Here is a 14,862-nt window from a genome sequence, read left to right as displayed (position 1 = left end):
GAAATGCACACTGTTTCCTTGTCACAAATGAACAGCTTGTCCCACTTTTCACAGACCCACAGGCCCATTCCTGCACCCTTATTTGGTAGAGGTCAGAGATTTTATCATCTGTGGCACATTTGGTGATGCATGAAGCCAGGCCCAGAAGAATTTTTTCTATTTTAGATTTATAGTTTTATCAGATTATCTGTAATTCACTATGGGTTTCGGACTACTGACTTTTTTTTTCAAATAAAAGTCATTAGAGAGCACTTGAATGCAGTGGAGTCTACTTTTGGAAGTTCTACAATGCTGTTTCAAGTGAGTGCAGGCTTTCTGTTTCAGCACCCTTTGGGACACTGTGTGAAGTTACAGTTTCAACCTTGACAGTGCTTTGTTCAGGATTATTGTGCTTCTGAGACCGAGGTTTAAAAAAAAAAAAAAACATTTTACATGGAATTGTTTCAAAGCACAAAGGACGTGCACTTCAAAGGAGAGCTAAACCTTCTGAACATACACAGAAGATTCAACTTTTCAAAATGACCATTCACCTTACCCTTCGACATGAAAAATAAACATTTTTAGAACATTTTACTCCTCCTTAACATCCCTTGATACCATGTTAACAGCAGCAAAAAACATCTAAAGTTTGGCAACATTATGTTTCAGCTGGATGTTATAACAACCGACTGCTCTGCCCTGTGAAGGGAGATTCTAACTGCTCTGAGTTATCAGCTGTAATAACAATGTATAATGATTTAAACTGTCTTTCTTTTATTTCAGAAGCACCTGACCAGTTTCGCTAGTGTTAAGGTGGAGCTGGACATAAGCATACTTCTTCTTGTTACATTAACTGACACAATGTCATAAACTACCAGGAATGGACCGATTTTCTCAGGGAGTGTGAACTGTACTTAAAGCAAAGCCTTGGTTAAAGTAAGAACAGCATGATTCTAAACCTGGTGGGAATCTATGGGTGTGATAATGCCTGCTGAAAGGGGCTGAACAAATCAGAAAGGTTTACAATATTTCTTAAAGAGCAAGTAGCTCGACATTTCAATTTATTTTTATCAAAAAAAAAAAAAATATATATATATATATATATATATATATATATATATATATATATATATATATATATATATATGTCTAATATTTGGTTTGTGGCTGCTATTTTTCTGCTTGAGCTACAACTAGCAAGTTTACTTGGGAAAACCCTGGCCCAAATGGATATAATATTTTTGTTAAGATAATGCTGTCACTTATAACGACACCGCCTGATCTCCATTACAATTGCACCTACCTAAAGAACAGCTAAAACAATCAAATAAACATGTTTTTGAATAATTGCACTAAAAACCAGTCGGAATGACTGCAAACATCATAAAGAAGCTAAAGGGACATCGCAACAACTCCGTCTTTAATTTAGTATTTTAGCGATGAAACACAGCTGTTATTATATAGTAAATGGAAGGACACAAAAGTAATGAGGTGTGAATGAAATTCAATTCTGTCATTTCTCTTGCAAATGATTGAGTCCGTCCAGCTTTGAATATAGAATAGGCTATTGTTTCCTAATCTTCCACATAAACCTCCCTTGGTCTGAGATTTCGATTCAGTCATTGCCCGGTACATGGCTTAGATTTCATGGCATGCTGTATCATAGGGAACATCGTGGAACAGTCCTTCACCATTTGAAATAAAGCTCTCAAACAGATTGTGTGGATTCTATGATTCTAAGCAGGTAGGGTTTCATTTTGACACTTGGGGGTTGTCCTTTCATATTGGGAGGAACAGAACAGCGATAAACTGGATTGAACTTTGCAGAAAAGTAAAAATCTGCATACTGAATGTTTCTAAAAAATAAAAAAGCTTAAACCTAAACCTATTGAATGCATATTATGAAAAGGTGGTGCACTTCAAATTAATTTTGAAATGGTTAAAACAGATTGTTTTTTCTTTAGTATATATTTATGTATGTGCAATAACATAATTGGTTGGTTGGCATGAGTCACTGGAAGAAGTATTTGCTATGGCAGAAAACCTCTCAACTGGGCCAGATAATGCATACAGTAACAGCCTTGACAATACTTCCACACCCCCATGTAGCTTCAGCAGAAGTGCTGTCCCATTGTACCAATAATATACTACTGTATACTCCACTTGTAGCACACCAAAAGCTTTTCCCCTTTTAAATAATTAACAATATTGTCTAAAGTATAAGATTTTTTTTTTTTTTTTTTTTTTTTTTTGCTGGTTCATTTTCACATACTACACTTCAATTTCTGGGCTGCTTCATTTGATAACCTGAGCTCATGGATTGTACTTTTACAAAACCATGGTTAATGGGCTGAAGATAAAAGTTGAAGACCTTTCTGTGTGTGTATTATGTTGCGTTGAACACTGTGCCTTTTAAAATGCGTGCAGGTCTGATTTAATAGGGCACCTGCTTGATGGTCCAGGTGCCATGGCAGGCAGGTGGGTGGTGTTTGCCATCAGGAAGTGCCCTAAGGGTGTCTCCACGCACCAGTCACACTTGGCCCTCCTTCATTAGTAGTAAAGGTCAAAACACAAAAACGCATTGGGGTTATAGCATTGAAATGTATACACCCAACCACTTCTTGTAAGGTGAGTTAGTTCATAGTCCTGACTTTGCCTTTGATTGTGCGTACCTCACACAGTGTGTCCATAATTGAAAAACCCCTCTATTAGTTTCTTAGAAATTTTCCTGGTCAGATGGTTAATGCTTGGGGGCGATGTGTCACAGTAAACAGGCACCAGAGGTAGCCGGTAAATGGAAAGGATTTTGCAATTGGACCAGGTGGAACTTCAATGCCTTCACCTCCTTTAAGGGCTACATTATAAAATACAAAATCTGTTGCTGTTAATTCCTTGGCGTTTTATCTTTCATTGCCCATCTGGACATCAGCTTCAGCTTGTAGCTTCAATTAGTTTTGAATCTTTGGGTCAGATAGTGATCGTTGATTTGCCTCTAAATCTATCAAAACCCAAAGCACACTCAAGTGGCAGTAAATTCCTAATATTTCTATTTATACCTAACATTGCTGGCTTTTAGTTGATTTCAACTTTTTTTTTCATGTCAAAACTCAAAACTGGATTCTGGAGGTCAGTGCTTCATGAACTGGCTACAAAAAAAACAGGAAAAATCCTCTGTATGCAAATGTAGGTGGTCATGTGACATGCTGTGCAACAATCAATCAAAAAGAAGGATTTCAATGACTTCATAAGGATAGCAAGTGGCATGCAATCGACTGGTCCTTCAATGTAGTGTTCACACTGACCAGTATGTGGTAATCGGGTCGTAACATATGTGTGCTTAGACAAGCAACGAATTACAGAAACCTTCAACACTGGACAAGACACACCTGTTTTCATTAAACTATGCCCCAGGAGCTACACTTTTTTTGGCCAGTATGTTCTAGTCTAATAACACAGGACAATCGACTGTAGAAAATGACTTGGCATGACGAAACAGATAATCTGTGTAGCTTTTTGACACAACACTAGAAAACACCACAGCTTCATTTCCCAAACGAAACAGGACCAGGTCAGTATTGATGCTGAGTGGTCGTGTTGTTCCATGGAAGCAGCTTACCCCAACACCCATGTCCCTCATAAACAAGTTAAGAGACAAGCACTTATATTCACATTTCAAAACCTACAGCTAGATGCATCTTTTAGTAGTTGTTGAATGCTACATGGAGTGCTGTTTTGCATCTGATTTCGAAACTTGGCTTTATCTTCTCCTCATCCCTATTGCTGCACTTCATTTTAATGATGGATAATAAATTAGATGAGTGCTCTCCTTCATATGAAGAGCTCTCCCTCTCTCTTTCTCTCATTTTCTTTATATTTGTTCCTATTGAACTTAGGAAGCTAAGCATGCGTTGTTTGTGCTGCCAATTGGTAAATATTTGAACTTTGTTTTTGCTTATTGATTTTCACAGTGTGTGCCAAACGTGTCTGCAGTTATTACTTTTTTATCTATTACTTTTTATTATGGGATCTTCTGTGGTAGATTTGAACAAAATGTCTATGTGACGTTTTGTTATTTCTTAATCCATTGCTTGTTTTTAAATATTACAGTTTCCCATTTGAGAAAACACATTTTAAGAATGAGAAGGACAAATAGTGTGACAAAACCGGTATGTCTATTGAATCTATGGACAAATAACAAATGAGGATGACAATTAGACATCCTGCGAACATTAGCATTGTATGCAGTACGGGTCAGTTTTATTTTATTCCCCAATGCAGTAGTTTTAGTATTTAGTAATTATCTTTGTAAAATATATATATATATATATATATATATATATATATATATATATATATATATATATATAATGGGCTCAACTGTTACAATTTTTACAGAGCATCAGTTAGTAATGTAAATATTCTTTTCAATGTCATTCTTTGATTGGATTTGATATTCTCAATGCCCAGTTTGTTATGTTTTAAATCTGTTGACTTGGTAATTTTGTTCCAACAGTTCCTATCTGGAGTATAAAATATGTGAAGTAAGTTAAGAATGGCTGAATGAGGTACAATGTAAGGAGACTCAATATGTATTTGTCACCACTGCATGTACATCTCCGGTTTACTGATGCAGTCAGAGTTCCAGGCACGTACAGAATGGCTTTTGTTGCTGAAGTAGGCAAGCACAATAATACTTGGGTATATTTGCATCAGAGTACATGTCTTTTTGCTAGAAGCACAAATGAGATTTCTTACCTTTATTGTTTCCATTCTGATGACCCTTGAGTACAGTCTAATCTATGGGTTAGGTACTGAATGTTTTTACCACCAGTGAAACATATCATTATTCATTATATTAATATCAATAAATGTCAACAGCACTAAAGCTGTAGGGCAATAAAAGCTTGTCAGGAATCGAGCTTGCCATTCACAAGCTGTCTTCTCAACGGCTGCTTACAGAGTTTGACCTTGTGGTCTGTGACCTTCTGTGACTTTTTCTTTGGCTTTATGTGTATGACCTCTATCGAACAATGTAGGTTGTGAACTTTACATGTATATAATCTCCTTATCCTCAGTGGAAAATGGGTTAATTTTACGAACATATCCAAGCATGCAGCTTTGTTGACATCCCTTTGATTGATTGTGAGATACTAGCCAATGAAGCAAGAAAAAAAATATGATTTTAATTGCTGGAATATAAATTCCTTGACCCATAGCAGAGATGAAAAATGCCTTTAAATCATTTTGCATTACATTTAGAATAAGTATTTGTAACTAAGGGAAATTGACTCGTAGACCTACGTTATCCTAAATTGAACTGAACGTTCAGTCTCTAACCAATATCCCACTACCTGTACCCTACTTGAAGGAATAACAATGAAATGTAAATTATCTGCCTTAATGCTAATGTGGCATGATCTGTTTCCATGTGCAAAATTATTTCTCGTCCAAGGTCCTACACTGTAATCTCACTGCCGCCTGCACAACTGAAGTACTGTACAGGCAAAGCCGTATTATTGTAGCCAAATTACTGTTTACTTCCACTGCAGTGTATGTACTGTGAGGTCATTCTGCTTTGAGATACACAACATGAGCAGACCCAGGTATAAATGGGTTGAAAAAGTGGTTCAGAGTGGCAATGCCCACGCTTTCCTGTGGAGTTCCCAGGCCACAACAATACGGATATCAAACTGTGCTTCAGCATGAATTATTGCTCAGGTAAAGTTAAAGTGTAAGACATTGAAGTGTGATGCGTCGATAATCTTGGGATGTCTGCAAGCAGAATAGTATTTGTGGATGGTACGGTTTGTGTAAATTTATCTTAGCCTTTGCTGTGTATATTTGTCATGTAAATTGGTTGGATCGTAACGTACGGCAGAGCAGAGACATTTCTCATTCTTGAATGAATCGGTGTTCGTCTTGCTTGTTTGCAGGAAAGCAAACCCTTATTTTGGGTATATAAATAACTGAAATGAGCACTGATACCATGTAAACACACAAAAAACAGGCCAGGTTATCATATGTAGTTTTTGCAATAAAGAATAACATGTAAAAAGTAGATCACCATGATAATACCAATTATCCTGAAGCTGTTCAATTTTGGACTAAAAGAGCAATATCGATTATCAGGAAATTCTTATAGAGCCATATTATATATATATATATATTGATGCTTGCAGTAATATAAAGACACTGGCTGATCTGACACCCTTGCAGTCTTTACAAACCCATTAGTGCAAAATAAGTAATTGAAAACTGTGTGCTAAGGAACCAAGTTTCATCTCAATTGGTAAGCAGATTTCAAGATAACTACAGATGTAAGCGCAAAGCACACATAAGGCCTCCACAACATTATATATATATATATATATATATATATATATATATATATATATATATATATATATATATATATATATATATATATATATATATATATATCAACAGTGTAGTCATTCTCTCCCTGTAGAGCAAAATGCATAACCCTTAAAAGCAGACCTCAATTTATTATCTGTGATCATTGCAAGATATTAAGCAACTGTATGAATATCGGATCTTGCAAAAGTAGACCAAACAAAATAAAAATAAACTGAGGCTGAAAAACTTTTTTGGGAGGCAAAGGCACCTCTACTGCTGAAACAGCCATTACGAAGCTGAGCAGGCACAGTCGGGCCAAACTCCTTTATTTACTGCCAGACTTTTCAGGGGTCAATGCACATTGAAAACCTTTTTATATGGCAAGGGATACCAGGTGGTTCACCCTCTTGACATCACAGTGGCCTTTTATTTGACACTGAGTTCTCTGGGGGAATAATACTGGTTTCTAGAGTTTCGTTGAGTTTGTGTCCCCCGTCCCCCAAACAGTGACATCTTAATGTCAGACACAGAAGTCCACAATAACACTGTAAGCATTTCAGAACAAGCTGATACTCTAGTACATTTTAAAAGAAGGGTTTCTTTTTGATGTTACTTCAAAAGCTTTGTTTTTTCCCCCCCACTTTTTTTTTCAAATACAGCATGGAGGCAGGCCTTGTTTTGACACTTCTTTGATCAACATCGCCATCTTGTGCACAGAACCAGAAATATTTATTTTTTTGCCGTTGGTAGAGGAGTGGGAAGTTCTGTAGTGCTCCGTGTTTGAAATGAAGTGAGCTTTCCAGAACCTATGTCACACTTTAGAGTAGTACACATAGCTGGAGAAAATGTTATCCAATTATCATGAAACTTACTAAGGACATTCTTTAGAACAAATCATTCAAAGCATCAGAATCAGGTGGTATATGGAGATAGCAGTCCTTCTACCTGCATGTATGTACTGTGTCAAACCTACTATTTTCACATGAATATACAATGGATGTAGGTAATTATGATTTTGATTTGCATGCATTAAAAACAGTCCCTTAAACACACAGTAGCAGTGTGAGAGTTTAGAAGAAAGTTCTTTGCTACTCGTGTGTTGGATACCAGCTTGTACTAAATACACATTTGAAATGTAATCTCTGAAAGCTGTTCGTCTCAAAATGGCTACTCCTTGGAGGACATGGGCCTTGTCTGTTCAGGTGGGTCGGTCATTATGTTTGAGGCTTACCACAGATGTTGTAACAAACAATGTAATTTTGTCAGGGTCTTGATAAAGCCCGGCACATACGCTTGAATTACTGCAAGGAGTGGCACATGTGAGACCTCTTTAAATCCCTTTGCTTAACATTTATTATTAAAGCTCCTTATTTAGTTAGCATTTACACTGACATATAAGGTCATTTAGTTTTATAATTACTCTTCTAGAAACCGATTCAGCAGCACTTAACATATATACAGATAGGTAAAACCACATTGTGTTGACGTTTTTTTGCTGATCCTGCTGAATTATAAATAGGATGTATGTTTTCCTGTTTTTTTTTGGTTTTTTTAGTTTAGCAATGCTGTGCTTTGTTGTTTGTATATACAGTAGCAGACAGTTAAACAAAGACCACAAAGAAAGTGATTTCTTTAATTTCGTATTGTTCTATTGAAATTAGAGATTCATCTTTATAATAACGACAAATTATTACATGCATAAAATGAAAAATAACATGCAAAAACTAATTTCATATTTTGACAAGTATTTGGGCAATCAACATATTTCGTATGAAACCCATTAATTCCTAATTATTGACAATTATCATGATTTGCAAACCAACATCTGAAGCCTAATTGTAGAATGAATAAATACGTAATCATCAAGTGCTGAAAAATACATTTGGAAATTTGCGATTCAAAAACCAACAAAAATGGTTAAAACTAAAGAGTACAGCAACGATCTCAAAATGGCAGATACAACTAAATGAAAAAGGGGAAACTACCAGGAAAATAGCAGAAAGACTGTTTACTGAAAAGCTCTGTGTGGGCTATTATTGACAAACACAGGAGAACAGGAACTACTGCAACTAGCTCCAGGTGTGGAAGACCAAGAAAGATTTCTGCAAAATCTGGAAGAATCGTTCGAGCAGCCAGGCAAAATCCTTGGATTACTGCAAAAGATTTGACAAGAGAATTGAGAAAAGATGGTCAAGAAATTCACTAGCGAACAATTCAACGATACCTTAACAAGGTGAATGTTCATGGGCGAAAACCAAGATGCAAACCTTTGTTAAAAACAATACAGTGTTTGTGGCATATGTTTGGTTTTTATGGGAGTTTACTGCTTAAATTCCAAATCCTAATTATACATTCCGTACATATTTCCTTTGAGACTGGTCAAAAGACCTCTTGCACACCGTAATCCCTGGCAGTTCCTTGTACAAGAGCAGTATACGCAAGGGTTATCACATGGCTAGCTCTTAAGCCATGTACGATGTCATGCTTTGGTAGACGCATGCACAGCAAATTCAAAATGCTGATCAAATGATGCTGTATTTTAGCAAATGTTCAATGAACAGATATACTGAAACTGTATCTTTATACAGTCGGGTTAAACCTAATCTATTTTGTGTCTCTTTTTTAATTTATTTTCTGTTCACACTAAAAAGAGGACCAAGACGATATGTTTCCTAATAGTTTTACCTTAGCTACCATTCAGGTTAGCTATAAACTTATTCAGGATCTTATATCCAAAAAGGTTGGATTGCCCTGATATACAATAAGTAGAAAATATATGATATATTAAATATACTCTTAGATCCATCTATATCCCCACTACATTTGAATTCCTAGCAATGTGTGGGTACTGGCAGATTGTAACCTATTAACCGCCAGTGTGTTTCCCCTGCATCAGTAATTGTATATTTCTGCTATGTAAACCCCGGATGAATTGTTGTTACTCTGTACATGTATTGGGGGAGTAGACACAGGAGGATTTTCAGATGGATGATATTTTAATCTTGTTTCTAGGCAGACAACCAGAGGTTGAGGGTTAATCTGGAGTTCCTCTTTTAAAAGGTCTGCAAGGCACCAAACAAAGAAAGGATGGCTGCTCGTGCCATTAGGTTTGCTGCAAAAAATACAAATGAAAAGGCTTACAAGGCCAAGTAAATACAGTTCTTTAAAATGTTGTTCATACAGAATAGTTAGGACCTTATGCTTCTGCCTTAATTGTCACTCTCCACCGGGCAAATAAAGAACAAACGTGCTTGCATTTACCATCTCGGTGGGTATGAAGTCTACTTAGTTATTTTCCCACATGCCTTGGGCCAAGTCCATGTGACAGCTTTCCATTGCATCCCAATAAATTACCCGCATGAATCCTCTCCAACAAAAACAGTACAGTGAGGGAAGCAAAACTGAGCTGCAGAAATCACCGTAATGGGATGCATGTCGCTTTGTATCAGTTCCATCGGAGTAATGGAGATCAGTTAAACTGCAGCCAGACAAGAGACCTTAAAAAAAACTCTGCATTCGAAACTGAGCCAGTAATAATGACTGCAAGATGGGTTCACAGACTTCTATACTTTATATTCCTGAACCAATATAATTCACAGCTGATGTCACTAAAACATGATGAAAACAGAAGCCTTAATATGCTGTAGTATCTCCTGTACAGAATCTACTATACCAGTCCAGTGGGATTATTGATTTGAAGTTATTGCCATTTTTAATGGACTAAAAGTTCACAAGTTTGTAAAATAAATGTATTAAAGGATTTGTATTGTCCTTTTTAAAAAAAAAAAAAAAAAAAAAAGAAACAGCAAAAACAAGTCTTGCATTACTTCATTTTGACTTCTTTCTTCAGCAATTTATCTTTCTATATTTCATACTAGTTGAGAGCAGGGAAGATGTATTTGGGTAATATGACTGCATTTACTATATATACAAGTTTAAGTGTATTGTTTGTGTGCTGTGTCTGTAAACCACCGTTCCAGCTAAAGATACCCATGTATGCCATATCATATGGGAAACTCCTGTGTAGTTTTCTATCCTAGTGATGTGGAGCCACCTAGTGGTATATATTGTATATACAGGATTAACAAAAACAATATCATCATTTGTCTCGGCATGCAGCATTGTGTCCCTCAGGTTTCAAGAATCTCTTTTAAAATATCTTTCCTGGCGGTGCTGTTTCTCAAGGATACACCCCGACATGTAAGGAGACTTGAAAAATAGAAGCTTAAAAATGAAAAATAAACTTGTCGGCTTATAAGATGCATGTGTGCTGTCCAAATTGCTCCAATTTAATGCTATTTATACTCTGGGTTCTATTGACTTAGGAAGTGGATATACTGTATGAATGAAAAGGTTGTCTTTGTACAAAATACCAATTAAACTAAATTCCTACAGTCCACATTTTTAAATAAAATCAACTACTAAGAAACTTATCAGAGAATGTGAATGTATCGTACATCTTACCTGGCTGTAACCATCAGGGGATAGTGTATTTGTTGTAGAGCAGTAAGCCTGGTATGGTTGATACTGTGCAGTAACTGCATCCTGTCGCTCAGTCTTCATCCCCGCTACTTGACGGTCTCAAGGTGTTAATCACACTATCCTCTATGACGGAGAAAGGCAATCACCATCCCAGAAGGCCATTCTACACCAGGTTGAACAGGTACCAGATTCAGAAAGAGGATGGCGGTTTCATTGGTTCAAGAATAAAGATCTGGTGAGGAAGCGCCAGTTTCCCCACACATGTTGTATTGTATATTGCTGCTACCTGCCAAACTCATTGCTCAACAGCCCATACTTTTCTGTGTCACTGTTTCTTCCAAAGCAGGACTGCACAGGGCTATCTGACTTTGCATTCATCTCATGTAATATATAATGCTTAAAAACAGATAGCAATCAATATTCACAACCCTTGTAACACATTACAATATAAAAACGTTTTTCAGCAAGGTTTATTTGTATACAGTACAATATTTTGTGAAATAATATCACAGCCTTTTTTTATTTTTTGTAGGTATAGTAATTAAGGCATTTGATCATGTTCTTAGTGCAAAAGGAAATGGAATGCTTGAATACCTGAAGCTGGTGTATTGCCGGGCTCACAGATACGGAAGTGACATCTGATCTAACTAGTGGTACAAACCATCTCATTTAGATTACATGGCATAACAAAAGAAAATCAAGTACAATACCAACACATACATCATTCCAGTATCTTGTGCATTTAGTGCAACATAGTGTACAACAGGGTAATAGTCTCAGTAAAGGGATAGCATAACATGTTGGTTTGATTAAACCATCTATAGTAGTTTTCTAGATGCATTTGTTCATTCACCGTTTCAAAAGCAAACTTTAATAAATCTCATTTTAATTAATGCCATTCCTATAACTTTTACCCATGTAAATGAACTAATGCTTCATTAGATTAAACTTCGAAATACCTCAAATCCATACCTTACCTGTAAGGTTTTTGAAGCACTCAAAAACAGATGGCGTGCACGAAATGGGCAGATTATACAATTATGAATCATACATACTCTTACAGGTGTTTCCATTTTGGTAGAATGTCTGTGCAGCATATCTATGCTGTGTCTATGCTGATAAGTCCAGCAAAAAAAAAAAAAAAAAAAAAAATATTTATTTGTTTTTAGCTATCACAACCTTTTAAAAAAAGCCTTTCCTTTTAAAACTACAACTATTTGCTGTATTTTAATTCATAAAAATAAACCAAACCAAAAAACAAACACCAAAAAAAAGTTTACGCCCCTCAGTCCAATATTTTTTGTTTCTTCAGTTTCTCCATGTAATATGTGCTTTCACTTTTTTATAATATCATATCATTTGTAAACTGGATTGTAAACACAAAACCATAACAAAAAAGAATAATAAAAAAATCAGATCAGATAAACGTCAGACTTGGAGGCAGTTCTTTTGACCTCAAGGCAATGTGTTTTGTTTAATAAATCGACGGGATTTCTGTTTTACTAGCTGGTGCTGTTGCCTGGAAGTTTTAGCTTCATCGATTGCACTGCACATTTTCTGTAAAAAAAAAAAAAAAAAAAAAGGGAAACAGATCAGAATCACTGAGAAGAGATAAAAATGTTGCCAAATAGCTACTGCATCGTAATTACTTCCATTTCTTAATTACTTTTACTAGGATTACGTCATTTAATTACATCTAGGGCTTCTGTTTTTCTGTGTTTTATTCATTTTATTTTTCGGTGCTTATTTTGAGCTATTTTCGAGTTTCATGTAAATCATCATTTTTTTTTTCACTGCTTTCGCTTTTTACTTTCCAAAATGCTTGGGTGTTATCAGTTAAAACTGAAAATCCGAAGCCCTAATTATACCTTACAAAATACAGATCATTTCATGTTGAAGTATTTTAAGATTATTTACCCTGGCAATGTCAGGATCTTGGAGAGGCACCTCTCTCATTGAATCCTGGCTGTCTTTGTTTTGAAACATTTTTATTCCTTGATCCTGCAATATTTCAAAAGGCAACATGTGATACAGAAGTATATTATTTTTTATTTTTATTTATTTTTATTTTTCTTTTTTATAAATTTAGTCGTTGCCAATTATTTTTATTATCTTTTCCCAATCTGGAATGGCCAATTATTTTATTATGCTCAGCTCACCGCTACCACCCCTGTGCTGACTCGGGAGGGCGAAGACGAACACACACTGTCCTCCGAAGCGTGTGCCGTCAGCTGACCGCTTTTTTTCACACTGCAGACTCACCATGCAGCCACCCAAGAGCTACAGCGTCGGAGGACAACGCAGTTCTCTGGCAGCTTACAGGCAAACCCTCAGGCACCCGGCCAGACTACAGAGGTCGCTGGTGCGCGGTGAGCCGAGGACACCCTGGCCGACCTAGCCCCCCCGCCCACAGGGCGGCGCTCCGCCAATTGAGCGCTGCCCCCTGGGAGCTCCCGTCCTCGGTCGGCAAAGGAATAGCCTGGACTCGAACTTGCAACGTCCAGACTATAGGGCGCATCCTGCACTCTACGCAAGTGCTTTTACTGGATGTGCCACTCGGGAGCCCTTAGAGAAGTATATTAAACATCAAAAGTATGATACTAGAGCTGCAACTAGCAATCAATTATCTAAATCAAATGTTGGGCAGGTAATAATCAACAATAATTGATGCATTGAGATCACTGTGCATTGTGATATATATGTACATATATTACATGCACATTACGTTAAAATCAAGGCACCTCATGTTAAAATCAGAATCTGATACTCTCCAATCCAAGTTTCATCACACTGGGATAAGCAGTTTGCCAGATATACCATAAAGAACATCTTTCACCCAACTTATTGTGGTTTACTCTATTTCTCAAAATATTGTTGGCACACGTAAAGCATGTTTGCGTTTTATAAATCATTGAATACCTTGGTGTATATATTCAAAGAGCTCCCTTGCAGCGAGGGGGGGCGGGTAAAATTTTCAAACAAGCACTCCCAGTCTTTGTTGATGTGGTCCACAAAGTCTATCTCCTTCAAACACATCACTCTCCTGGATATCAGAGAAAGAAAAACAGAAAGCACAGTTATTATCATAAATTCTTAGCAGCTGCTTTTGGAAGTTCAGAAATAACTCTTTCTTTTTTACAGTCTCTTGTGAGTCGAACATTTCTGAAGATGCTGATCATATTAGGTGGTTTGTAACACTGAAACACCTCCAATGGGCATGTTTTGGTGTAATGTTGTTTCATGGCTTGTTCTGTGTCAGTATCAGATGAGTCACAGAATGTGTGGATATACAGTATATCAAATAACATCATGCCAGCCCTGTAAGATCCACACGTTTTTGAGTTCCTGCACAGTATTGAAATGGAATGTGTATGTTTACAGCGTTCTTTCATTTATTATGATCATGTGTTGAGTGTTTGGTCTTGGACTAAATTAATAGTCTTTTTTTAAATCAGTGAACAGTATTGTAATCAATGCTGTGCCTAGTATTACATCTGAGTAACACATCAAGAAAATACATATTATTGGTGAACATCTGATAGTCAGAAATACTCAAAAGAATGTTAATACATTCAGTGACAAATGTTTTGACAAGAAATCTCTCTCAATTAAATTTATTAAGTTTATTTTAATATTTCTGAAGTCAACTCTGTGCATTTTTACCATGTATGCTCAGTCCCCTTTAAGTAAAAGGCTAGATTATACTGTTCAGTATATGCAGAAAATAATAACAAAATTAACTAGTAAATGAATGAACTGGTTTAGGGCTGCAGTACCACCTACATCTCATTGTTAAGCAAGAGCTGCAGGGACCTACTAAAATATCCCATCTGCACACAATACCTGTTAGTCACAACAAGGCTTGTTTTTCTGCTGCCCGGGACTTTACAGTGCTCCCGGAACAGCTCCCCTTCCAACTTCTTTATCTCCGATCTCTGTAATCAATACAAAGAAACTGTAGCTTACAATAAAAGAGATATGAATGGCAAGAATGTGTTCACTGTGAGGTTGGGTGGTGTACTCCCAATTCAAACCAAAGCACTG

The 14,862-nt window shown here is 36.5% G+C and overlaps 1 protein-coding gene across 8 annotated transcripts in view; it reads right to left on the bottom strand.

The window, feature by feature from the left end:
• Nucleotides 1–7,955: 7,955 nt before the first annotated feature.
• LOC117429861 (intermembrane lipid transfer protein VPS13C-like) overlaps nt 7,956–14,862 on the bottom strand; it is a 104,379-nt gene continuing 97,472 nt past the window's right edge. For 7 of the 8 annotated variants that reach the window (XM_058998623.1, XM_058998625.1, XM_058998627.1 and 4 more), the window contains 4 exons: nt 14,662–14,753; nt 13,738–13,861; nt 12,736–12,819; nt 11,259–12,375 (listed from right to left, as the gene is read on the bottom strand). In XM_058998623.1, the coding sequence (XP_058854606.1) occupies nt 12,274–12,375; nt 12,736–12,819; nt 13,738–13,861; nt 14,662–14,753 (402 nt within the window). In that variant the 3' untranslated portion in view covers nt 11,259–12,273. Of the gene's footprint in view, nt 8,490–10,800; nt 10,942–11,258; nt 12,376–12,735; nt 12,820–13,737; nt 13,862–14,661; nt 14,754–14,862 lie in introns of those variants that run through there. The other variant, XR_009308427.1, reaches the window with a different exon arrangement.

Source organism: Acipenser ruthenus, chromosome 24 (assembly GCF_902713425.1).
Source record: "Acipenser ruthenus chromosome 24, fAciRut3.2 maternal haplotype, whole genome shotgun sequence".
Taxonomy (NCBI): domain Eukaryota; kingdom Metazoa; phylum Chordata; class Actinopteri; order Acipenseriformes; family Acipenseridae; genus Acipenser; species Acipenser ruthenus.
This window is presented reverse-complemented; position numbering and strand designations above follow the sequence as displayed.